Source organism: Equus quagga, chromosome 8 (assembly GCF_021613505.1).
Source record: "Equus quagga isolate Etosha38 chromosome 8, UCLA_HA_Equagga_1.0, whole genome shotgun sequence".
Lineage (NCBI taxonomy): Eukaryota > Metazoa > Chordata > Mammalia > Perissodactyla > Equidae > Equus > Equus quagga.
The window spans coordinates 120,087,672-120,114,894 of NC_060274.1; the positions used below are offsets into that span (position 1 = coordinate 120,087,672).

General features: G+C 39.7%; 2 gene segments (V, D, J or C); both read left to right on the forward strand.

Annotated features, from left to right (window-relative positions):
• The first annotated feature begins 4,378 nt into the window (after positions 1 to 4,378).
• On the forward strand, positions 4,379 to 5,221 carry LOC124243382 (T cell receptor beta variable 20-1-like). The segment is given in 2 exon segments: positions 4,379 to 4,452; positions 4,788 to 5,221. Coding segments are annotated over 2 exon segments (465 nt in total).
• A 16,721-nt stretch (positions 5,222 to 21,942) lies between these two features.
• LOC124243383 (probable non-functional T cell receptor beta variable 23-1) lies at positions 21,943 to 22,432 on the forward strand. The segment is given in 2 exon segments: positions 21,943 to 21,991; positions 22,107 to 22,432. Coding segments are annotated over 2 exon segments (375 nt in total).
• Positions 22,433 to 27,223: the final 4,791 nt, after the last annotated feature.

The window sequence follows — 27,223 nt, forward strand, 5'->3', positions numbered from 1 at the left end:
TAGAGCTTGTGGGCCTTCCATGGACATCTGCATAGAAAAACTCAGTAGGCTCCTGTAAATGCACTCTGCACTTAGAAGAGGGAGTTGGGCTTGAGAGAAATATTTGCGTGGGTAATCACCAGACAGGTAGTCAATACTATTTTGCAAATGATCTTTATGTTTTCTGTATATTTTCCCCTTTGTGGTCTTCCACGTATCTATGGAATTAGAAGGCAAATGGTATTAATTCCTGGGACTGCATTTGTTTGCAAGTTTTTATTTGATCACATAATTCTGTTTCCAGAAGTGAATGACAGTCTATATTTTTCAGACTAACCTTCACAATGCATCCAACTAAAACTACTGGATGAACTATATTTTTAAATAATCTTGGAAGAATCTGAGAAGCCGAGTCTGTTCTCTTTTGTAGCCCTGTGTCTCCTCAGGCAAGCAAATTATGGAAAAATATGGAAAGACTCTCCTTGACTATCAAACACAAGCCTTGGCTTCATGTCTTTTGTTTGGATCCCTTCCTGATTCTGTGGTTATTTCTGGCTTTCTTCTCCCATATATTCTGTGGTAGCTTGACTCACCCAGAGACCAATATATTGAGATATAGATATTGGAAAGAGTCACTAACCTCTGAATAGGATTTAAAACACTGATGTGGTGTGATGAGCCTTCGAAGCTGTCGTTGCAACTAATGCTCTCTGATAATAATGAGGAAATCATTGGGAATGGGATGGATCTAAGATGCTTCACTTGGACTGTCCAGAGCATGTTCACAGACACCCCCAGGTCAATTATTTCCTGAGCCAAATGATGCCGTCATGGACTTTTGTGGCAGTCGGGGAGACAGCCCTAGACTTCTCTGCTCCCTGTGTGCAAGCCACATTCCAGAGGCCATGGGATGGGGTGAGACTATCTGTCCAATGAGAGAAAGGAGATTAAAGGCGTGACAGGAAGAGAGAGACAGTCTTGTTCTTCTTTGTTATCTTGGGAATAACTGGAAGGGATACAGATTTCTTCTGTCCATTGAGGAATTTGTCAAACAAAGCATAGGGACTTTACTTGATTTTAAAACGTTCGCTCTAAAACTATTGAACCATTTACTTTTTCATATTGGTCCTGACACTAAAAAGCTGTGAAGTTTCATAATATCTTTGATTTCCATGATCAAGCTGTAAGAGAGTTCTTGTATGAAAATAAAGCCAAAAAATTTAAAAAGTTGAAATATCACTAAATGTTTCCTAGGTAAGTTTTGAGAAGCCTTTGCATCTATTAACTAAGAAGAATAATTCATATAAAAATATAATGAAAGAACACAATAAACACAATTTCTAAATTTAAAAATATGCTGGAAGCAATAGTAGTAAATTAGAGAAGTCAGAGAACTAACTGTTAATTGTATAGAAACTGAAGAAATATTCCAGAATTTTGAGGAAAAAGAAGGGAATATGTGAGAAAACCATATCATCACAGCTCCTTTGTTCTTGATGACCTCAAACTGGAAAACTCTTAAATGTCAGTCAACAATGCAATGGATAAACTGTGTTACATTTATATAATCGAATAAAATATAGCAAAAAATCAAATATTATTTGAAAAATCATGGATGGATGAATCTCATAAACATAATGTTGAATAAAAGAAGCCAGAAGCAAGAGTACACAGTATGTGAAGGTAAAATAGTGGCTACTTGGGGGTATCTTCAGTTTACTTGGAGAGAAGCATGAGGGAGGCTTCTGGGGTTCTGAAAATGTCCTATATCTTGATCTGGGTTACAGTTCCAAAAGTGTATTCGCTTGTGAAAATTTACCAAGCTATACACTTTAGATTTGTGCAGTCTATTATATATATATATATCTCTCACTTAAAAAGCTTAGAAAACCAAGCTAACAACCACCACCCCAAAATGTAGTAACCTAAAATAAAAATGTTTTATCTCTCATGGTTCTGTGGCTTGAACAGTCTTTGTTGCACAGTTCCCACTGGGGTCTCTCAAGTCGTCACAGTCAAAAAGTCACTGAGGCTGGGGACATCTGAAAGCTAACCTGGGTTGGACAGCCAAGATGGCTTCTTTGTGCACATACCTGATTCCTCTCCTGGGGTGGCTGAAATAGCTGTGGACCAGCCTGGCATGTCTCTCTTTCTTCACACAACCCCTCAATGTGGTTAGGTGGCTCTCCTCATGGCATGGTGGCCTCAGGGTAGTTAAAATTATTACATAACGGCTGGCTTCCTCAAAAGTGAGCATTCAGGAGAGCCAGGTGGGATCTACAAGGGTACTGTTCCATCTTGGAAAATCTTACATCTGTTTCTACCCCAACAGGCCAGCCCATAGTCAAGAGGAAGGAACTGACGTAAACATGAATACTGGGAGTTATGTTTCATCTGGGTGCCATCTTTGAAGAGTAGCTACCATCATATGATAAATTCGTAATTCTGATTCTGTTCCTCACTGCCTTGGACCAATGATGACTTCAGAGCATAGTAACAGCTGCTTCATTTGCAAATAATTTTCTTGAGATCAAATCTAATCAAGGACTATACCAGGAAAAAGGTTCTGGGAAAAGCATTTCCTCCTTAGTTAAGTTGATACAGTAATATAAACCACAGGTGTGTACCTGATAGTTGGTGGTCCTCAAAAGGAGTAGAAAGATTTTCTTCTGATCTGGGGGCTTCCAGCCACTTTATCCCATATATGTCATAATGTTATACCAGAAGTAATGCATCACAAGGTAATTTAACCTACTCTTTGCGGGAAAAGTACAGTTAAAGTAGGAGTTGGTCCCAGTCTAATATGATGTCTACCAACCGTGAAACAAATATAGTCACAGGAGCTTGTAAGATGACATTTAATCCGTATATTAGTCTTATGTATACCATAATATTTAGTATGCAATAATTATACTTCCTATGATTAAAATCTGTGTCACTATAGGACAAACATAATTTGATGGATCAAGTCCCAATCCCACTTTTCTTAGTTACCCACTCCAGATAAAAAGAACTAGATATTGAGTGAAGGCACAACTGGGAGGTTGATAGAAAAATGAAAGCGTAATGCTTTGGGGAAAAAAACCTTCAGTCTCTCTGAAATTGCTATGCATTTCCAAGAGTAAGACATTTAAAACAAATATCCCATCATGTTCAAAGCAGAAGTAAAACCTCAAATCTCCTAGAAGCTATTTCCGTTAGCCAATACATAACTTATGACCTGCATCATGGTGAAAGAGCTATAAATAAATTATCCTCATGGCCTCCACAGTGCTTTACATGAAGACATATAGATTATAATAGATAGTCATGTTTAGAATTAAGTCCACCAATAAGGGGGGACTCTCATGACATAGTTGTGAAATAAATTGCTCATTTGGAAGATGAGGATGTATCCTAATCATTAATATAAAAAAATATTGAACTTCTAGCCTAGGACTTCTTATGCCCACCCATAATTCTGGTGATAAACCTCCATGAGTTGTCTTGGTGTTGTGTGCTTGTCTCAGCCTATGAATAACCAATGTTGTCGCTGGACAAGCCCTGTGGTTATTATCAGTATTTCAAGATGCCCTCAGCAATAACCATTAGGAACGTCCTAGGAAAAAATTTATTACTTACAGGTCCTAGAAATTACATGGCACAGCTGGGGCTACACAGCCAGATCTCAAGTAGAGAAAGCATGCAAGGGCCTGGGATCCTGTTTTCACTGGGGTTGAGGGTGGAGGCCTCGTGTTTTTTGGACTCACTCCATATTGGTGAATTTAAAACATAAGAGCAGCAATTTAAAGTGTGGGAAAACAAAAAATAAGTGGCCCAAGTGGTCACTTATCATAATGAATCAAGATCTTTAAAACAAAGGAGCCTGGGCTGGAGGACTGAAGGGAGGGGGCCCGGCTCTGTATCTAGTTATATGGCTGGCAATGTGAATATTTGAGATCGCCATTTTTGAAGTGGATGCCTCTTTGAAGTGAATGCCTTGGCAATCAAAGCTTAAGTCAGGCACTTACATGACAAAAAAGAAAATCCAACTATCAGGGCTTACACTGTACTTGGTTAATTTGAGGATGTGGCACAGAAGTAAAGAACTGACTCTAATGCCATTTACGACACAAACATATTCCCCTTTCCTTTTGTAAGGCTAAGAAACTTGTTTCAGTCATTTCAGTGATCTAGATCTCAGTGTATCTTCTGTAAAATTAGGAGTTGACCTGAACATTTTTGAGGTCCCTTTCAGCAGCATATATACAGTTAGTTCTTTGATAGTCAGAAAGAGTAATGGATCCTACATCATTGGCAAAGGTCACCACCAGGGGGCAGATTAGAGCATTCTCAGGATCATGTAAGCAGTCATCCATCCTTCTAAGGGAGGAGGAAGGAAGAATGAAGAGCAGGGTCACAACTCTCTTGAGACAGGTGTGGTGTGAGGTCAACCCCTGAAGATGCTGATGCTTCTGCTGCTTCTGAGCCCCAGTATGAGCCTTTTTATATATTTCGTTAGCTTGGGCGGTTGTGCATGGGTGTTGCCGTGAGTGAGGTGATAGCTGGAGATTGTGGATACTTTCTGCTGATTACAATGAGAGGGAACATCCATACCCCTGGGGATGTAAAGGGTACGGTGAGAAGTCACCAGTCAGGAGAGATGGGGGATGCTGATTCTAGGAAGTCTGAGAAGATTTTACAAAACAAACAGGATTGTCTGGGAGCTGGGAAAAAGGTGAGGGAGGGAGGCTGTGGGTTCTCTGGCTGTGGACATGTCTGACTGGTTCTGCTGGCCTCGTTCATCTCTTTGACCTCTGTTTCAGCAGGTTTAGGACTTGGTGCTCTCGTCTCTCAACATCCAAGCAAGGCTATCTGTATGAATGGAACCTCTGTGAAGATCGAGTGCCGAGCAATGGACTTTCAGGCCCAAACTATGTTTTGGTATCGTCAGTTGCCGAAACAGGGCCTCACACTGATGGTAGCTTCAAATGACAACTCCAGCATCACATATGAACAAGGTTTTACCAGGGCCAAATTTCCCATCAACCATCTCAACCGAACATTTTCAACTCTGACGGTGATGAGTGTGCATCCTGCTGACAGCGGCCTCTACTTCTGCAGTGCTAGTGACACAGTGCTGGGCAGATCTCAGAGACCCAAACAAGATCCTCTGCAGCAGCCCCCTCTTTCTCACCCCACCAAACCCCTGGAGCCCTGTGGAAGGAGGTGTAGAGAGAGGAAAACCACAGCTTCCCTTTAAGACATCTGTGAGTCTGTGTGTGTATGTGTGTTTGTGTGTGTGTGCGTATAAAAAAAGAGAAAGAAAAAAATATCTGAGTGTGGAATGTGGAGAAGTGGTGTGTTTGCAAGCTAGACAAATAGAATGGAACTGGGTCCATAAAGCGGCCAATGACATGGAAAGGTCCCTGGGCTGAAGATTATAAACTTGGAATTTTTCTGACTCAGCTGTATGTTAATCATATGTTCTTAGATAAATCCATACATACTCCTCTAGGTAGATCTCCAACGCTTGTATAAGACGCTGTGTATTTTCTATAACACCTTGGCAGTTGGATTTCCAAGCCTATTCAGAACTGTCTTGTCTCCATCCTAGATCCTCAAGGTAAAGAGAATTTTAAGGCATCCAGAGATATTCACTCATGAAAGGATTTGATGATATGCTATATGTAGTGTTTTCATAGATGAATGAACAGTGTAAGACTGGATACAAAGGAAGATGGGCACTCTCTTTACCTAGGTACAGAGCACACAAAACCTTCACAGAGTGGGTGTTGTTGAGCTGGATCTCGAGAAATGTGTCAAAGGGAAGAGAATGCAGAGGGAGCATATAAGAAAGACTTCAGACAACATGGATGTCAACAGAACTAGAAAGTTCTGTCAGAAGCCAGAAGATAATAGGTAGAGCAGTGAATGTGAGCCTGTCAGAAAAACCCTTTCCTAGGAAGAACCAAAAAATGATACTGAACACAAATCTCATATGACTATCAAAAAATTAGTAAAAGATATTAACATATTTAATAGAAGAAACACCTATGACCAATAAATATATGAGGAGACAATTAAATTCACTGATGATCTGGAAAATGTGCAGCGATATAGAAAGCTTGGAAATAGAATCTGTTCATCAGGGTCATGGAGCCACGGGATTACTGTGGGAGCTTTAGCGATACAAAAAATTCAGAAAGAGTTTGGCATTATCTCATATAGTTGATCATTCCTGTATTCCAAGACCCAGCAATTCCACTCCTACGTTTACATCAGGGTAAGCTCTCACATATGCACATCAGAAGACACGAAAACAAAAATATTCTTTCAGCACTGTTCGTAACAGCAAGACATAGAACGGAGCCACATATGCATTGAAAAGAGACTAAATGCTTAAACGGTGGTATACTCATGATGGAAAACTATATGTACCTCTGTGAAAATGAATGAGGGGCCAGCCCGGTGGTGCAGCGGTTAAGTGCGCATGTTCTGCTTCGGCTGCCCGGGGTTCACCGATTCGGATCCTGGGTTGCAGACATGGCACCGCTTCGCACACCATGCTGTGGTAGGCGTCCCACGTATAAAGCAGAGGAAGATGGGCACAGATGTTAGCTCAGGGCCAGTCTTCCTCAGCAAAAAGAGGAGGATTGCCAGCAGTTAGCTCAGGGATAATCTTCCTCAAAAAAAAAAAAAAGAAAGAAAGAAAGAAAGAAAAGAAAATGAATGAACTCCAGTGTTGAGCAATGTTATAGGTGAATCTTAGCAATATAATACAAAATGCAAAAACCTCGATAATATTATGTAAAGCATGATATGTTTTTTATAAAGCTAATAATATTCAAGAAAATAATTTTCACAATTAAGTATAAATTACATAAAGTTATATTGAAAGGAAACAAGAAAGAGTTGTTGCTGGAACTGGCTTTTACCAGCTCTTGAGTCTTACTTGTACACATCTTTCTGAACTCCAATTTCAAAGACATCATGTAGGTAGCTTGAAATCAGCCATAGTGAGAGTATTGACACCACAACTAACAGCAGACACAGCAAATCAGGGCTTGTTTTATTTTCTTCCAGAGAGTTTGTTGTCAAACATTTACCCACACATAGTTATAAGAAATGAGGCTGACTCAAGTTCGGAAAGTGTTTAACGTGGGACTGGGAAGGGGGTGGTAGGAGATGGGATGGGAGAGAACCGCATTGCTAAATTTAAGTATTGTCAAGGTCTAGCTTGAGTATTGTTGGGCGAGAGGGAGAGAATGTTTCACAGGTACCTGCTACATTTTTAAATAAATAAATAACCATGCATCCACGAACAATGAGTGGGTCTGATGAACCAAGGGTTAAGATGAATCAAATCCCGTGTATATAATATCAAAAATGAGAAAAAATAAAGTGACAGAAGGGATTAGAGTTTGTGAAAGAGGAGACTGAAGAACTTTGTGTAGTGAGAACCAGGGTGTGAGGGCTTAGGCACCAAGTGTGAAAATGAAGGCGTGGAAACAAGACCTTTCCCCAGACCCGAGTAGAACTGAACAGGCGAAGATGGGAGCCAATTCAGCATTGGACTTGCTGCCGCATTATATCCACACGAAGACCGTGTCCACGTTCTTACTGGTGATTAAATACTCCATCTGGGGTCAGTCGCCTCAGACTGTGTTCATTGCCACTGAAATCAGGGACTCATTTTAATTGTAGCCCCCTACTCTATCAGCATTTTCAGCCTGGAGAAGAGAGCTAGGAGAACACTTTTTAAATATCCCACTGCTCCCTTCACCAATGGCAAGGACAAGAGAAGAGCATTTTGGGTTCTGGCATGAAACATAGAAAGCGATCACATCCCTATCTCCAGCAGTCATTTGTTTCCCTCCTCTATATTAGGCTTCACACTATTACAGTGTCAGTTAGCATGGATGGATGCTGTGTCCACACTTGCCTTTTCTCACCCAGCTGACTGTGAGAGACACAGCTTGATGCCCACATGTCTTATTTTAGGGGAATACGGCAATAGCTCTGAATGTAATCTGATCCAAATTGGTGTCCTGTCCTCCTTTGACGAGGACTTTCCAAATAAAATTCTACAACATTTCCTCAAAATTATTCATGATATAAATGAACAATTCTTTTTAACTGTAATACTCTCTTTTTCTTCTCAAAGTCTATATCCTTCTCTGTGGAGTGTGTTGTATTTGAAACTGAGTTAACATTTGGTACTGCCTTATTCTTCTTTGTATCTTCCTCTCACTATGCCTGGGACAAAGTAGGGTTTCTCAGAATTTTTGTTCCATGCCACAGAGTGGAAGAGAAGGACAGAAGAATAGAAGGAGGGAAGATCCTTTAAACACAGGTATCTCATCCATGATTTTAAAGAGAATAACACAGACACATAAACAGAATCAGGAGACACGAGGTGAGAGGAAGAGCCCATAGTTTTTCTAACGGTTGTTCTTTTAATTACTTATATCAAAAATTCAAGTACAATAACAAAAGACAAAAAAAGTCAATTATAAACTATAAAATAAGGTTCCTTCAAAATGCTTGAAACCCTGCTTTGCTGTGGTGAAGGAGGAAAGAAGGAAACTGAGTCAAATCTTTTCAAGTCTCTAAATTTTTCCCCAGCAATCCTGCTCTCCACTTCCCTGTCTCTCAACATGTGTCCCTAGATATCACATCTGGTCACTACCTCTACTCAGCAACAGAAAATGGAAAGATCATATGAGCCAAGGAATGGAAAATAAAGAAATAAAAGATAAACAGTGGAGAAGGAAGTGGTAAAATTTAATGTTACAGAAATTAAGGATGAATAATGAAAGTACTCATCTCTCAACTTTTCCTGCACAATGCTCTACCCCGCACTAACGTGTTAAGCCAATTTGTAAGTATAGTTAAGAAAAAAGGATGTCCCAGTCAATTGATGTACAAGATCAGTTCTAGAGACAACAGGATCCTCTGGAAATGGTGACCTCACAGTAAGACCTGCCTCATGGGAGGCAGCACCTTCCTGGGCCCTGCCTGTGGGCTCCCCTTCATGCCCAACTCCGCCATGGACAGTAGACTCCTCTGCTGGGTGCTCATCTGGCTCCTGGGGACAGGTGAGTTCTGGGCTAGTGGATCAGCATCACCGGGCTTTGTCTGTGGTTATAGAGAAAGCTGGGTCCTAAATATGCCCTGGACCCCTGTGTTGCCCAAAGATTTTGTGAAAGGAATTGACATTCAAATGAAAGCAGAGACCTGCATTAGGGAGTAAAAAGCAAAATTCATGTGAATTTTTAAATGAACACAGGAGACTTCAAAGATGTTTGAGCTTGCCTGGGCTTCTTTCACTGTAAGGCACTCACTTCCTCTTCCATTATGACTCTATCTCATGCAATCTTTTCTTTTCTGAGGTGCCACAAATGCCAGCATCATCCAGGACCCGAAATACTTGGTCATGGAAAGAGGCCAAGGAGATGCAGTCCAAGGAAAGGACATCATGTTTAGGATTATCTGCCCCTCCTGGAGGAAGGTCTGAAATTCATGGTTGACCTTCAGAAATAAGAAGTCAGATGAGCCAGGAATGCTAATGAAATGCTTTTCTGCTCAATTTCTCAAAGAGGGATCCAGTGTCTTATAAAGCCATCTTTGAGGTGGATGCCTCTTTGAGGTGGATGCCTCAGCAATCAAAGTTTAAGTCAGGTACTTAACATGACAAAGAAAATAATCCAACTGTCAGGGCTTACTCTGCAATTGGTTACTTTGAGGATATGGCACAGAAGTAAAGACCTGACTCTTAATGCTATTTACCACACAAACATACACCCCTTTCCTTATATAAGGCTATAAACTTGTTTCAGTCATTTCAATGATCTAGTTCTCGGTGTATCTTGTATAAAATTAGGAGCTGAATTAGAACATTTTCCAGGCCCCTTTCAGGAATGGATGTATGGTTCTTTGATAGAAAGAGCAATAGATTCTGCATCACTGCAAGGATCACCACAAGGGGGCAGATTACAGCATCCTTAGTGTCGATGAAAATAATCCATAACCAATCTGTAAATGAAAATTTGGGTGAGTTTATTCTGAGCTGAAATCTGAGGACCATGGCCCGGGGCCTTTCTTCCCGAGGGAAGAAAGCGCACCAAAGAAGTGAGATATATAGAGTGGTTATATACCACCAAACAGGACATTTCACATATGATTGAAATGTCCCTCCCACAATAGTCACAAGATTGCCCTGTCGGCACAGTGCTCGATGGACACAGCAGGTAGTGGGTCTGCTATCTTGGTGGGCATAGCAGGAGGCAAGCCGATTGTCTGGAGCTGGGCGGTCACAGGTGAGCGTGGCAATCAGTTTCTAGCCTAAGGAAAGATGCTTAATCCTTAAGGAAATGCCAAAGTTGGGAGGGGGAGGGAAGTTGCACCTTTATCTCAAGGGTCTTTGCTCTTTCCATAGGGAATATCTAAAGCAGATATACAATGCATGCTCAACGGCCTCGGTCAGGCCCTTTTGGAAAGACAAGGTCTGGCCGAATTAGGTTTACACCAAATGGCTTCCTCATATTCTCCAATATATCCTATTGCTTGCCATTTTTATTTGTCACTCAGGATTATGTAAGCAGTCATCCATCCTTCTAGGGGTGGAGAAAGGAAGAAAGAAGAGCATAGTCATACCTTTTTTGAGAGGGGGTGGTGTGAGACCAAACCCTGAAGATGCGGATGCGTCTGCTGCTTCTGGGGCCCAGTATGAGCCTTATTATATCAGTAGTTTGGGCGAATGTGCGTGTGTGTTGGCATGAGTGATGTGGTAGCCAAACTTTGTGAATTTTTTATGCTGATCAAAATGAGAGGGGACATCTACACCCTCTGGAGGTGTAAAGGGTGAGGTGAGAAGTCATCAGGCAGGGGAGATAGGGAATTATGATTCTAGGGAGTCTGACAGGAAGACTTCAGAAAACAAACCAGATTTCTCTGGGAGTTGGGAGAAAGGTGAGGGAAGGAGGCTGTGAGTTCTGTCTGTGGTCATGTCTGACTGGTCCTGCTGGCCTCTTTCATCTCTTTGATCTCTATTTCAGCAGGCTCTGGGCTTGGTGTTCTCGTCTCTCAACATCCACGCAGGATTATCTGTAAGAATGGAAGCTCCAGGGGCCGGCCTGGGGCTAAGTGGTTAAGTCTGTGTGCTCCGCTGCAGGCAGCCCAGTGTTTCATTGGTTCGAATCCTGGGCGCAGACATGGCAGTGCTCATCGAGCCATGCTGAGGCAGCGTCCCACATGCCACAACTAGAAGGACCCACAATTAAGAATACACAACTACATACTGGCGGGCTTTGGAGAGAAAAAGGAAAAAAATTAAATCTTTTAAAAAAAAAATTAATTAATTAATTAAAAAAAAAAGAACAGAAGCTCCGTGGAGATCAAGTGCTGTTCAGTGGACCTTCAGGCCACAGTAATGCTTTGGTATCATCAGTTGCCAAAACAGGGCCTCACACTGATTGCAATCTTTAATCAGGGCTCCAGCCCCACATATGAACAAGGTTTACCAAGGCCAGATTTCCCATCAACCATCCCAATCTAACATTTTCAACTCTGATGGTGACAACAGTGCATCCTGCAGACAGCAGCCTCTACTTCTGTGATGCTAGTGACACAGCGCTGGGCAGACATCAGCTACCTAAACAAGAACCTTTGCAAGAGCCCCCTCTTCTCCATCCCCCTAAACCCATGGAGCTCTGTGGAAGGAGACGTAGAGAGAGGAAAACCACAGCTTCTCTGACTGAGACATCTGTGAGGGTGTGTGTAGAGAAAGAGACAGAGAGAATATCTGAGTGTGGAGTGTGGAGAAGGTGCAGTGTTTGTGAATCAAAACGGGAATGGGGCTGGACCTGTAAAGCGGTCAACTAGTGTGGAAAGTTCCCTGAACTGAAAATTATAAACCTGTATTTTTTCCTGACTCTCCCATATGTCAGTCATATGTTCTTATAAATCTACTCATAATCCTCTAGGTGGATCAAAACACTTCTATAAGACACTGTGTATTTTCTATAATGAACTTTGGCATTTGGCTCTCTAAGACTATTCAGTACTGTCTTGTCACCATTCTAGACCCTCAAGATAAAGAGAATCATAAGGCAGCCAAGCAGAGATATTCACTCACGAAAGAATGCGATGATGTGCAAGATACAGTGTTTTCATTGATGAGTGAACAAGGAAAGACTGGGAGCAAAAGAAGGTGTGCACTCTTTATACCTAGGTACACAGCATACCAAACCTTCATAGAGAAAGTGTTGCTTGAGCAGGCGTGTGACAAATGCATCAAAGGGCAGAGAAGGCAGAGGGGGCAAATAAGAAAGACTTCAGGCAACATGGCTTATCTACAGAGCTAGAAATTCTGTCAGAAGCCTGGAGATAATAAGTGGAGCAGTTAGTGTAAGCCCTTCAGATAAATCCTTTTCCAGGAAAAACCAAAGCGTTACATTGAACACAAATCTTGTATGACTCAATTAAAAATAAGCAAAAGATATTAACATACATTTAGTAAAAGAAACATCTAGGACCAATAGACATTTGAGGAGATATTTAACTTTACTGGTGACCAGAAAAATGTGAAGCAAGATGTAACTTTATATCTATTTGACTAGCAATATAAAATGCTTGGAAATATAAACTATTAGAGAGGGTATGGAGCCAAAAGATTGTGTGAACAAAAGTGATACACATAATTTGGAAAGAGTTTGGCATTATCTCATACAGTTCATCATTTATGTATTCCATGACCCAGCAATTCCACTCCTGGGTTTACATCAGGAGAAGCTCTTACATATACACATCAGAAGACAGAAAAACAAAACGTCCTTAGCAGCACTATTCACCCTAGCAAAACGTGGAATACAGCCACATATACATTGACAAGAGAGTAAATGAATAAACGACGGCATATTCATAGGATGGAAAACGATATATACATCAGTCAAAATCAATGAACTCCAGTGATGAGCGATGTTATAGGTAAATCTCACCAATACAATATCGAATGCAGAAACACTGCAAAGATTATGTAAAGCATGATGCACTTTTATAAAGCTAAAAGAAAATAAATCAAGGAAATAATTTTCATGACTACAAATACATTAGATAAAACTATATTAAAAGGAAAGCAAGATATAGTTGTTGCTGGAAGTGACTTTTACCAGCTCTTGAGAGCCAACGGTACACATCTTTCTGAATTCCAATTTCAAAGACATCATGTTGGGTAGCTTGAAATCAGCCATAGTGGGAATATTTACACCATGGTTAACAGCAGACACAGTGAATTGAGGCTTGTTTTATTTTCTGCTAGAGAGCTGATTGTCAAACATTTCCCAACACACACTGGAAAGGAATGATGATGACTCAAGTTCAGGATAGTGTCTAATATGTGACTTGGATAGATAGTGGTACGAGATGAGATGAGAACCATATTGTCAAATTTAAATATTGTCAAGATCTATCTTGAGTATTGTTTCATGAGGGAGAGAGAAGTTTTTCAAGTACCTATTATATTTTTAAATAAATAAATAACCATGCATCCACAAAAAATGCCTATGAGTGATGAACTAAAGATTAAGATAAACCAAAGCCTATGAGATCAAAAAAGAGAAAAAATAAAATGAACCAAAAGCATTAGAATCTGCGAAAGAGGAGAATGAAGAGCACTGTGTAGTGAGAATCAGGGAGTAAGGGCTTAAACTCTAAGTGTGAAAATGAAAGCGTGGAAGGAAGACCTTGCCCCCGAACAAAGTAGAACTGAACAGACTAAGATGGGAACCAGTTCAGCAATGGACGAGCTGCCACGTTATATCCACATGATGACCAGGTCCATGTTGTTACTGGTGATTAAATACCCGCCCTGGGGTCAGTCACCTCAAACTATGTTCATTGCCACTGAAACCAGAGACCCATTTTAATTGTAGCTCCCTACTCTGTCACCATTTTCAGCCTGGAGAAGAGAGCTAGGAAAATACTTTTTTAAATGTCGCACTGCTTCCTTCACCAATGGCAAGGAAAAGAGAGGAGCATTTTTGGCTCTGGCATAAAACACGTTGAGAAGGTGATCACATCCCTATGTCAAGCAGTCATTGATTTCCCTCCTTTACATTAAACTTCATAGTATTGCAGTATCAATTAACATGAATGGATGCTGTGTCCACACTGGCCTTTTCCAATCCAGCTCACTGTTAGATACACAGTAGTCTATGTATCTAACAGTATATTTTAGGGGAATATATCAATAGAAGTAAGTATGATCTGATCCAAATGTCTGTCCTGTCCTCCTCGACTAAGACAATCGAAATAAAATTCTACATTTCCTCCAAATTTTCCATGGTATAAATGAGCAGTTCTTGTTAAGTATACTACTTTCTTTTCACCCTCTGAATCTACATTCTAGTCTATGGTCTACGTTGTATTTGAAATCAAGTTAACCTTTGAGAGCCAGTGATGAATGGAGTAAGAGATGGTCTCTTATCTCCAGCTCCCCAACACACACACACACACACACTCTCAACAGAGGCACAGTATTCTCTAGTAATGGAGATGCCAAGGGGAGAATTTCAGAGGCTTTGAGGGAGTTAGAGTCCTTTACTTCTTCCATATCCTTGCATATTCCAATTCTGAGTGTCCATTTCTTACTCAATACCCTGCCTTACACATAAGACATTTGCAATGCTGGGACTCAACAGTCATTGCAATTCAACATTCCACAAAAGTAATTTCCTGAACTAGTTTACAGGAGTCTCAACCCAGTTGCACAGGACATACTACATCTCAGGTGTCTGAAGGTGATCGTTTGATTAGCCGCTTTATGACTTCACACCACTGTAGCTATGTTTCCATTCTGGAATATGGAAAGCCGTCTGACTGCTTTTGACTGATAGTCAATTTCAAATACTCTACATATATTTGAGTCTTTTATTTGTAATCTACTCTCTGGTACCCTTTTAAAAAAACAGTTAAGATTCTTTGCTTTTCCTAGCAAAATTCGGTTGTGGCTAATTTCTTGCAGGCAACTCTTGATCAAATACTCCCTTGAGAATTTGAAGCCCCTGACATCATATATTTAATGATTATCCTCCTTTTAAGAAAAGGTGTGAAAAACACCATTAAGCATTATTCCTAAATATTTAGATCAAGATCCTTGTGTCCTTTTACTAGAAACATTACTTTCTCCTTGTAACAAAATATAAGGTAAAAAAGGCTGCAAAAGATCCTATCAAAAATCTAGGTCTAATTTATTTACGTGGAATCTATTTGTAGTCCTTATGAAAGGATAAAGTCTTATAAAATAAACCCACTTCAAATAATTAATGGAATTATGATTATAACTTTGTCATTTTGTTTCTACTTCAGAATGCTCATGAATAAGATCAAAATACCATGCACTTTTGAAGCAGACGCTTGGTTGTGAGTATAAAACTTTTGGGTCCACTGTCCCAAAAGAGTTGGGGATAAAGATGTCTCAGATTTTAAAAGATCTGCTCTCACAACCAGAGGGCTGAAACCTGAGGATTCAATAAGTGAATGTTATTTTATTATGTCTTGCATAGAAATTGAAATCCAGTAGAAAATCCCTTAGGTGGTTTTAAGTTTCTTATTGGTCTAAAACTTTGTAGTCCCACACATCTGTCTTTGCATTTGTTGCCTGTGCTTTTAGATGATATCCAAAAACTCATTGTCAAGACTAAATTCCAGAAGCGTTTCCCTCCATTTTCTTCTAGGAGTTTTCCAGTTTCAGATCTTATATTTAAGGGGTTTTATTGTTGTTGTTGTTGTTGTTGTTGTTGTTGTTTGAGGAAGATGAGCCTTGAGCTGACTGCTACCAATCCTCCTCTTTTTTCTGAGGAAGACTGGCCCTGAGCTAACATCCGTGCCCATCTGCCTCTACTTTATATGTGGGACGCCTACCACAGCATGGCTTGACAAGCGGTGCCATGTCTGCACTCGGGATCTGAACCAGCAAACCCTGGCCGCCAAATGTGAACGTGAGTGCTTAACCGCTAAGCCACAAGGCCAGCCCCTTATATTTAAGTTTTTAATCTATTTTGGGTTGATTTCTGTGTGTGGTAGAAGAAAAGAGTCCAATTTCATTCCTTCGCATATGGATATCCAGTTTTTCCAACACCATTTGTTAAAGAGACTGTCCTTTCCACACTGACACAACCGTGTTAAAGATCAGTTGACCTTTTTTAATTGAGTTTATTTCTGGGCTCTCTATTCTGTTCCACTGGTGTATATGTCTGTCTTTATGTGAGTACCATACTATTTTAATTACTATAGATTTTCCTGGGATTGGAGAAAATATGTGCAAACCATATATCTGGTAAGGTGTTAATATCCAAAATAATATAAGAAATTTCTATGACTCAATAGCAAAAAACAAATAATCTGACTTAAAAATTGACAAAGGACTTGAACAGGCATTTCTCCAAAGAAAACGTGCAAACGGATGAACGGTTCATGAAAAGCTACTCAACGTCATTAATCATCAGGAAAAAACAAATCAAAACCAAGATGAGATATCACCTCACTTCAGTTAGGATGCCTATTACCACAAAAACAAAAGATAACAAGCATTGGTGAGGATGTGGAGAAATTGGAGCCCTCACACACTGCTGTTGGGAATGTAAAATGGTGCAGCTGCTATGGAAATCAGCATGGAGTTCCCCAAACAGTCAAAAATAGAACTAACATATGACCCAGCAATCCCACTTCTGGGTATATATCTAAAATAATTAAAATCATGATCTTGAAGACGTGTCTGAACTCTCATGCTAATTGCAGAATTATTCCACAATTGCCAAAACATGGAAACAGCACCATCAACAGATAAGTGGATAAAGAAAATGTAGTATGTGCATATAGTAGAATATTACTCAGCCTTAAAAAAGAAGAAAATCTTGTCATTTGTGACAACATGGATGAACCTGGAGGACATGCTAGGTGAAACAACCCAGTCATAGAAAGATAAATGCTGCATGATTCCACTTATATGAAATATCTAAAGTAGCCAGATGCATAGAAACAAAAAGTAGAAGGCAGGATGCCAGGGCCTATAGCGAAGAGGAAATGAGGAGTTGTTCAATTGATGTAAAGTTTCAGTTATGCAGGATGAATACTTTCTAGAGATCTGCTGTAAGACATAGCTGTACAACGTAGTGCCTTTGGATAGCAATACTGTGCTGTGCACTTGAAAAGTTGTTAAGAGGGTAGATCTCATGTTAAGTGGTCTTACTGCAAAAAAAGCAAAAACACAACAAAACAAAGGGACACCAGGAAACTTTGGGAGGGAATGATATGTCTATTACTTGGATTGTGGTGATGGTTTCAGGGGTGTAGGCATATCTCCAAACTCATCAAATTCTGTACATTAAATATGTGCGGCTGTGTGTGCATTAGTTCTACCTCAATAAGGCTAAAAATAAATAAAAGGAAAGCAAACCTGATAAAGGAGAAAAGGGCTCCGTAAGACACTAACTTCCATATTAAAGGGAATTGTTGGCACAGATGCTGGAGGAACTCAGAGGGATGAGAGAAGAGACCATCAACTGCGGCTGAATAAGAACAAAAATCTTAGTCTCATATTTCTAAGCTACAGGAACTCAGAAGTCTTTTTTCTAAAATTCACCATAAAGATCCTCTACCACTACTTTCCATCTCTATGTCTCTATTAAACTCATGGGAGAGAATATTTGTTGGGATCCAGTGTCTCTGCCCTTGTATCAGTGAGGCACAGCCAGGGCATTGAGTAAAACTGAATCCAGCTGCCACTGCTTATGACACAGGGAACAGGTTTCTTAGTTGACATCATGTTTGAGATGACATCCTAAAGATGAACTGGAGATAATTAAATAGTACTGGGGATAATGAACTGATAAGCATTTAAGAAAGATGGAAGATCCAGTGCAAAACTTTTCAGGCAGGAAAGAAATTAGTGTGCTTAATGAGTGGAAAGATGTAGAGAGGAGGCGGGAGGAAGGGAGTGAGCACAAGGTGAGACTGGAGAGAGGTAGGCAAACATCAGACCCTTCCTGACCTTATAACTCACAGTATATGATATGGAATTTAACATAAAATGCAATAGGACTCAGAAGTTTTTTAATAAACTTTATTTTTTAGAGCAGTTTTAGGTTCAAAGCTACATTAAGTGGAAAGTACAGAGAGATCTCATATAGTCCTTGCCCTGACATTGAGGTTAAAGAATTTGACTTCTGTAGCAATCAGATTAGTGTTTGTTGTTGGTGTAGGGGCGTGTGTGTGTGTGTGTGCACATGCATGTTTTATTAAATGGCCTGGCTACAGCGTGAAAAAATCACACTCAGTGTGAAAAGAGCTGACGCAGAGAGAGAGCCAATGCATTGGCCCAGGCAGGTGAAAGCATAGCTAGGGTGAGGATGGTGGTGACAGAAACACTTGGAAGTGAGAGATTTAGAAGATGTTTTGGAAGTAAAGTCAAAGGAGTTGGTAATTGATTAGACACGAAAGGCAACAGACAGGGCAGATTGAAGAAGACTACCACAGCCAGATGGATTCGGAGGACCAAGTGGGAAGACCATGATTTATTTGATACTAGGGGTGTCTTTCAGGTAGAAATCTGACTTGAAATGAGCAGAAAGCAGTGGCATGTACAAGTCGTAGACACAGAAAGTGGATGAGGATGAGAGGTGAAATGTTGGGACATTCAGCAAAATTGGAAGAATGAAAATGCTTATGATCCCTTGATCATAGAACATAGCAAGAAAAGGGCAGAGAACATTGGACAGAGATTTAAGGAGGATGCTCACCTTGAACAGTGGCTAGAAAAGATTGAGAAGGCAAATTATATTCATAAACTATCAACCAATATTACATTAATGACTGAGTGTTGATGTAACTAATTACTCCCGAAGATTCTAAGCAGCACACGCAGGTTATCACAGCAAGGACTGCTTATTTCCTAATTCCTCTCTGATACTCGAGGTGCCTGGATGCTGCTTCACAGCTTGGAGCTGGCTAATCCCCACTCAGACCCCATTCACCTGGAAGGTGAAGGCAGTGAGAGATCAGAAGGCATTTGATGAATTTGCCCCTTTGGCCACTAGGAAGTGATGTGGGTCTTTCTGTAAAATACCCCTGGAGAATAAAGAGCAGGCTCAGCTTTTCCTTCACCTGAGGGAAGTTCTTAGATCCTTCAGGTCCCTCAGGTGAGATACGTTAGACATTGGTTGGGAGAATGATTTGCAGATATCCTGGGAGGCCAATTGGTCATAGCAGGATCCAACCTTACCCTTTGTAAGCCCCGTGCATTTACCACATATCCAGTACCTGTAATTGTCTGATTCAAATATAATTGATAAATAAGCAAATAAATGTCACCACAATTTCTATTCCACTTTGTGCTGAGTTTCCAGTCAGTGGAACAAGAAAAAAAGGGTGAGAATGAGAAAGGAAGGGCAAAGAGTGATTATTGACAGATGAAAAGTTTAAAGAAAGACTAAGGAATCTTTAGAAGCTTTGCATTATTAATAACAAAATTTAATAAGTTTACAGAATTCAACACAAATATAAGGAATCAGTTTTATTTCTATATACTAGCAGCAGTTAAAAGATACGTTTTAAAAAGAGAGAGACCATTTACAAATAGTAACATAAAATATAAAACACCTAAAAACAAATCTATTAGAAGATAAGCAAGACTTTAATGTGGAAAATTATTAAAATTTTAGAGGAAGACATTTTGAACATCTGAAATAAGTTGAGATGTATCCCATGATCATGAATAAGTAAACTCACTGGTAAGAGTATTCTAATTTCTGCAAACATCATCTGTAAATTCAATGCAGCACTAAACAAAATCACAAAAGATATTGTTTCATGAAATTTGACTCTACAAATCTGGTATCTAAGTGCAAAAGAGGGACAAAAACAGGCAACATATTATTGAAGAAGTTCAAAGTGAGGTGACTTGCCCTACCAATCATTAAATTATTTTATTATTTAGGATAAGGAAAAAACACACAAATGGAAAACAATAGATTAAAAATAAGCCCATGCCTATATATAAGTACTTAATATATGATAGAGACATCATTACAGGTGTGTAAGGGAATGACATAACATAAAATAAGCTATTTTGGGGGCCAGCCCTCTGTCCAAGTGGTTAAATTTTTGCACACTCCACTTCCTCGGCCCAGGTTCAAAGTTTCGGATCTCCAGCATTGACATGCTCCACTCATCAGCCATGCTGTGGAGTCATCCCACATACAAAATAGAGGAAGACTGGCATGGATGTTAGCTCAGGGCTAATCTTCCCACCAAAAAAAAGATAGATAAATAAAATAATCTATTCTTGGACAAGTGGTTATCCATACAAGGAAAGATTAGATTAAACACAGCAGCAGCAAAAATAAATTCTAAGTGGATTAAATGCGTAAATGCAACATTCAAAATGTTTACTGTCTGGGTAAATAATATGAGAATATATCTTTATGAGCTTGGGCCATGGGAGTATGCCTTATAAAGAATTAAAAACTTCATACCCCACCAAAAAAATGATAAACTACTAAATTAAGAAATTTCAACAAAAAAGATTACAAAGAGTGAAAACACAAGCCACAAATTGGAAAGATATTAGAAACACATATAACTGACTAAGGTTTGGTATCCAGAATATATCAAGCACTGTTACAAATAAATAATAGTAATCATCCAAAAAAAAGACAGGCAAAGAGGGATTTACAGAAAACAGGAGTGGCCTGTGCATAGTAGGAATATGTTCCATCTCCACAGCAATCATAAAAATTCAAACAAAATCTGCAGCGAAATACAATTTTAACCTCATAGACATGCAAAATTAAAAGGATATTAAATTCCAATTGAGTCTTAGATGTGGAACATTTGAAAATACTCATGAAATGCTAATGAGACTATTTATTTAACTTGGTTAATTTGGAAAGCATTTTGTCATATTATATAAAGTTGATGTGGTTTCACTAAGTCTCAATCTTTACATTCCCAGGAATAGAAAAAATCATGCACCTAGGTTAGCAGAGAAAGGTACAAGAATGCAGTCCTATCTGCAGTAGCATGAAAACCTAGAAAAAAAAGCGTGAGTTAATTTAAGAATGGTTAATAAATTCGGCAAACAAATAGAATGGTTTCCTATATAATAATGAAAGTGAATTATCTAAATTTATACGAATCCACGCGAATTAATATCACAAACATAATGCAGAATAGAAAAAGAACATGTCACAGAAAAAAAATATGAACCCAATGATTCCAGTTAGATAAATTTCAAAGACATACAACATTAAAAAATATGTAATTTACAGATTCTTACATAAGATCTAAAAACGATAATGAAAACCAAGTGGATAAAAATATCAGCTGTAGGGTTATGATTACGTGGACGTGGCGAAGAAAGGGCAATGAAATCTGGAAGAATAATACAGGGGCTAAAAAATTCTCAGTGATAGTCTCTCTCCTAAGCTATTGGCTCAGGCAAGAATGTTCATTTTATTGTTCCCCTAGATGCATTGTATATTTGTAATAGATATTGTTTTGGATAGTTTAACATTTAATTTTTTAATGTAACGTCGCTGCTATGTGATTTTATAAGTGAGGTGAAACTTATGATTGGTATACACCAAGCTATATGATGTATTTCCTGATATGGAAGGAAGGAGTGGGGGAGGCACATTAACAGGTTCAAAAAGCAAATAAATAAATGATGTGTAAGTGATTTTATTAAAAAAAATAATGAAAGAACAGAGTCAGGGAAAAAGAAAATAAAAGCAGTTTGAAAATTCACACCGGTTATTTTCGCCCGCTCTTCCTGTCCAACCACATCCTGTGAAATGTTTTAGTCTCAGGCACACAGCAACCGTGAAGACCATGGGAAACGACCACGTCACAAGGAGGTTGCTCATGGGGTATGAGGAAGCCATAGAGAAAAGGCCACCTGCCATTACTTTCCCTGAGCCAGCCATGTGCCACAGACTTCTCTGCTGTGTGGCCCTTTTTTTCTGGGGAGCAGGTGAGTTCCTGTTGTGAACATGTCCAATTCCAGTTTCAGGACTCGCTGCTGGGGCTGCTGGGTACCAGGCTCCCTCCTGGGTCCTTTCTCCACTTTTTGTCTTTTTCCTCCACAGGCTCCATGGACACTAAGGTCACCCAGAGGCCTGGACATCTAGTCAAAGGAAAGGAACAGAAAGCAAAGATGGATTGTTTCCCCATAAAAACACATATTCATGTTTATTGGTATCGCCGGAAGCTGGAAGGAGAGTTTGAGTTTTTGGTTTACGTAAGGAATGGAGAGATTACGGATAAAATAGAAGGGTTTGATCAGCAGTTCTCAGTTGAACGGCCCCAAGATGAACGCTACAGCCTGGAAATCAAGTCCACTGAGCCAGGAGACCCAGCACTGTATTTCTGTGCCAGCAGTGACTCCACAGTGCTGAATGTGAGCTTTTCTTAGCACACAAACTCATCGTGGACCCAGCTCAGGAAATAGTGGTGTGTTAGGTGAACAGGAACTAACAGAAACCAACTTGAAGATCATAACTCAGAAGGAAAAATGTGTAAATGGCAGTTCTAGCTGAGCAGAACATACTGTTTAAAATAGCTTATGGGGACAAGAAACCCAAGGAAGGGGAAGGAAGGTGTGAAGGGAGCTCAGATTCTTAGGTTTGCAGGGTATCTGGCAAAGGAAAGACCCAGGATACATTTTTCCCCCTGAGCTTGATAGATTTCTAACAATCTTTATTTAAAAAGTGTAATTCTGTATTTCCCACCTGGCAAACCTGTGCCTTCAGGAATAAGGATAACAGGCGGGTCAGCTGTCTTTCCTGAGGACCCTGATCCTCTGGCCCAGCACATTCCGTTGATCCAGACCCAGAGACTCATTAAGGTTTCATGACTGCTTCTCATAGCTGTCCCTGCCATAGGAACTCAGTCTCCCTTACCCAATTTCTTCTTTCCCCTTCTAGGTAACCATTTTAGTTATTTTCTTGGCTTATCTTTTCATTGTTTCTTTGAAAATATGTAAGCATTCCAGATGAAGAAAGACAGCATTAGAAGCACGGAATGGGAGCAGAGTGTGGAATCTTTTGCAAAATGGGAAAGGGTGGTGAGGAATATATACTTTTTCATTGTTTACTCCTTTGAACTACCTCTGAAACCTGACACTGCTTCACAATGAAAGCATCAAGGATCTTGAACCCACTAGAATTGTCTGAAATTCTGTCAACAAAAATAGTATATATATTACCATTCAGTGAGATCTGAAGTGTCTCAGAATTAACAACACATGCTATTGTAAGGGATTATTTTAAAGTATATACAGTGTAGGTCTTTTTGGTATTCAATTTTGGGGATATTTTTTCTGATTGCAGGTTTCCTTAGCATAAAACCTCACTCTTTCATGAAAGAAAGTATATTTCTATCATACTGTGTCCCTGTCATTTTCTATTCCAATAGTGCCCCTTGAGAATCACATATACATCATGATAATGAGGAGATGGGGATGTTGATGAGGAGGAGGAGGATGAAGGTGACTCATAATGAAGGTGCTATACAGAAACATAGTTATAGAAATTGTGCATGTTCCCAGGACCAAATACAATCATAGTAAGTAGCTCTCATTGGAGATGTGGGCCTGTAAATCAGTCTAAAGAAGTGGTTTAAATCTTTTTTCCTTTTTTATTTTTTAATCAGGACTCCTTTGAAAAATCTGAGATTGCACATGTGGGTAAACTATCTCTAAGGATATGTCAACTTCCTAATGTTTCAGGTCCACTGATTCCATCATGAGGCATATTCTCTTCTAAAGCAAAAATTTTTAACCTGGGACCAATGGACCTTCTTCTATAGATGGCATTCAGGGAATCCATGAATTTGAATGCGAAAAATGTATCTTTATTTTCACTTATCTCTAACTAAAATATAGTATTTAGTTCACAATAGAAAGTAGTGAATAAACCACAGCAATGTTAGCAGTACCTGTGACAAAGTCAATAATGGAAATCACAGATATTTGCATATACTGCAGTTGAAATGAAAGCCACAGTTATTTTCATATCACGTTATGTAGAGTAAATATCATTTAACTTCATCACTACTTTGAAATCACGGCAGTTTTCAGAAGCTAGGATATATTTTATTTAATGAAATTTAAAGATGTATGTATATTAATATATCATAAATTTTTTAAAAATATTTTTATAACTACATTTCAAAATAAGTGGTTTCCTTTGTAACACTATGCATTCTATTTTATGGGTTTAAAGCATTATTCTGAGAAGGGGTCCTTAGGATTTGCCAGATTGTCAAAGGGGCACGTGGTACAACAAGGGTAAGAGATCCCATATGAGGATGAGATGCTCAGCTTTGCAGATTTGACTGAAAACCTGAATCCTAAACGCAGTCATTGGAAGCAACCTGTCAGCAGGATTCTTTCTCAGAGTTCTGTGCACATGCTGCACTTTCTAATGATGCTCATTCTAAATGATTACATTCTTTTCTTCTCCCTTCTCCCTCTCTCTCTCTCTCTCTCCCCTCCACACACACACACAGACACACGCCTTTCTTCCAGGAGTGGGCAGCAACAGTTTCGAAGTCACCACATTATAGCAAAAGTTTCACCATGAAAGTGTCTTTTATTACAGATAACCTCAGACATAAAAATGAAACAAACATTTATCTACCAAAATAATAGCATCCATTAAGAAGTAGTTAATCTACGATCACATTTTCATTTATCTAAGACTCTTGAGAAGAAAGTATGCCATGAAATGAATTCACACTCATATAAATTTCAACTCAGTGCTGGGAAATGACATTTTAGTTAGCTGGTGCAATCCTATGTCAGTATGTGTCTCATTTTCTTTAACAAAACATTAACTTCCTAAATCTGTGGATTAGAATGCCAGGTCCAGAAAATAATAATAGCAAACAGGAATATGGTGCTTCTTTGTGTTAAGAAGTGTTTTAATTTCTTTATTTATATAATATTCACAACAACTTTAGAAGTAGAGACTCATTATACCCATTTTACTGATGAGAAAATCACATCAAAAGGAGGGTGAGAGACTTGCCCAAGGTTACCTAGCTGCCAAATGGCCCAGATAGGACTCAAACCCAGGCCATCTCCCATATCCCTGCTCTAATGCACTGCCACCAGGGGACAGTGGGTTTAGGGCCCTTGGCTATTGCTGAAATTACTGGAGTAGCCTCTGCTCCTTCACTACTGCATCAAATACCACTGTATCAATAAACACAGAGGATGGAGAGGATTAGATCTATTTTACAACAACAAAGCATCTTAACCTCTTCTTGTGTTTGGAGATTCCCCACTTAACAATACTGGTGGGAAACACAGAGGTTGACAGGCATGTAATAGACTCTGAAACTTGTACGTATTTCTTTTCCTTGTTCTTAACACAGCTTGTGCACAGGCACATGGCGTTCAGAGTGCGACTCTGACCAGGAAATGGGAGATTATGTCTTCTCACCATGCAAGATCCTGTCCATTTAGAAGGGATATAAAGAGCTCTGTAGGCAGAAGAGAAGATGCAAGTGACTTCATCTCTCTAAGCTTCAGTCTCCCCATCTACAAAATCACCTGTGGCAGTCAGCCATTTTATAGCAATGACAAAAGCTGCACATTGAGCCTGGGGGAGCCCTCAACCCCAGCCCCTTCCCTTGGCCTCTCTCAGAGTCTGTGTCTGGAGCGTCACAAAGATCCTGTCCCTGCCATGGGCAGCAGGGCCCTCTGCTACATTGCCTTTTGTCTCCTGGGAGCAGGTAAGTCCAACACCCAGGTGGTAAATTCTTATCCTGAGTGTGCAGACGCCCACTCCAGCACCTTCTTACAACACAGTGGGGTTCCCTTCTAAGCCTTACTCCCCACATTTGTATCCTTACCCACACAAGACCTGTGGATGCTGAAATCTACCAGACCTAAGCATTCCTGCTCACTGGGGCTGAATAGGATGTGACCGTGGAGTGTAAACAGAATTTGGAATACAACGCCATGTACCAGTACCGACAGAATCCAGGTCAAGGGCTGAGACTCATCTACTACTCACAGGTTGTAAATTATGTTCACAAAGGAGACGTACCTGAAGGCCACGCTTTCTCTCGAGAGGAGACAGAGATGTCTCCTCTGACTGTGAGGTTGGCCCACATCAATCAAACAGGCTTGTATCTCTATTCTGGTAGCACAGCAGAGTCGAGCACGGCCACTGTCCACCTGTGCACAAACCTGCTCCAGCCCTGCAGCCCCCAGCACAGCCTCTATTTTAATACTTGGCTAAGTATCCCTCCCTGCACTCTCTGAATTCTTCATCAAGGGCTCAGGAGAACAGACCCAGAGGATGCACTTTCTCCTTGTGCTTCCAGTCATTTAATGACTCCTTTTACATTCATCTATATCGTTTCTTGAGATTTTACTATGTCCTCCCACTTTTTCAAATACGAAAGATACAAAGTTGAATAGAAATAGATCTTTCCTCAAAGAAGCTAACAGTCTACTAGTAAGGAAAGTAATTATAATAGAATGGAATTTAATATAATACATCATAATATAGTATCATAATATAGCAACATAATATATGACAATACTATAATCAGAAGTTCTTTGGAAACTCTGGGGAGGACATGCCAATTCTCTCTTGTTGGATCACAGAAAGCTAAGAGAAGGTTACATTTGAGGTTCACCAGATGGACCTGATTGTGAGAAGCTCATTCTGGACAAAGAGAACAAGTTCTGCAAAGATATATTAAAGAGAGTGATACTTCAGGAAAAATAAATGAAGAGAAAGAAGAGGATCAACTGAGAGGAAATAAATCCAATTGGACAAACTTGACAGAACAGATAGAATGGAGTTTCTGAATAAGTTGAGTTTCTGGTCATGGATGTAAGTATGGAAGTCCCTTGTAGGCTGTTGCTCCAAAGAGAGAGCTGAGGCTTGATAAAATATTTGGTTATCATCAGCAGACAGGTGATCAACACAATTTTTCAACTGTCTCCATATGACTTTGGTTTCTTACAATGACCGCAACCTCAAGTAATGTGGGATCTTGCTAGCAGTAGCAATTCCCATTTGGGTTAGTAAGCTTTGAGTTGTCTGTGGGACAGCCAGATGAAAATTGGAAGTAGGCGATTGTGAAATTGAGGTGCAATAGAGCTGGACTAGAGATATAGATTCTGCAGAGCTCAGCATATAAAGGGTTAAACTATGGGGCCGGAAAATTTCACCCAAAGTAT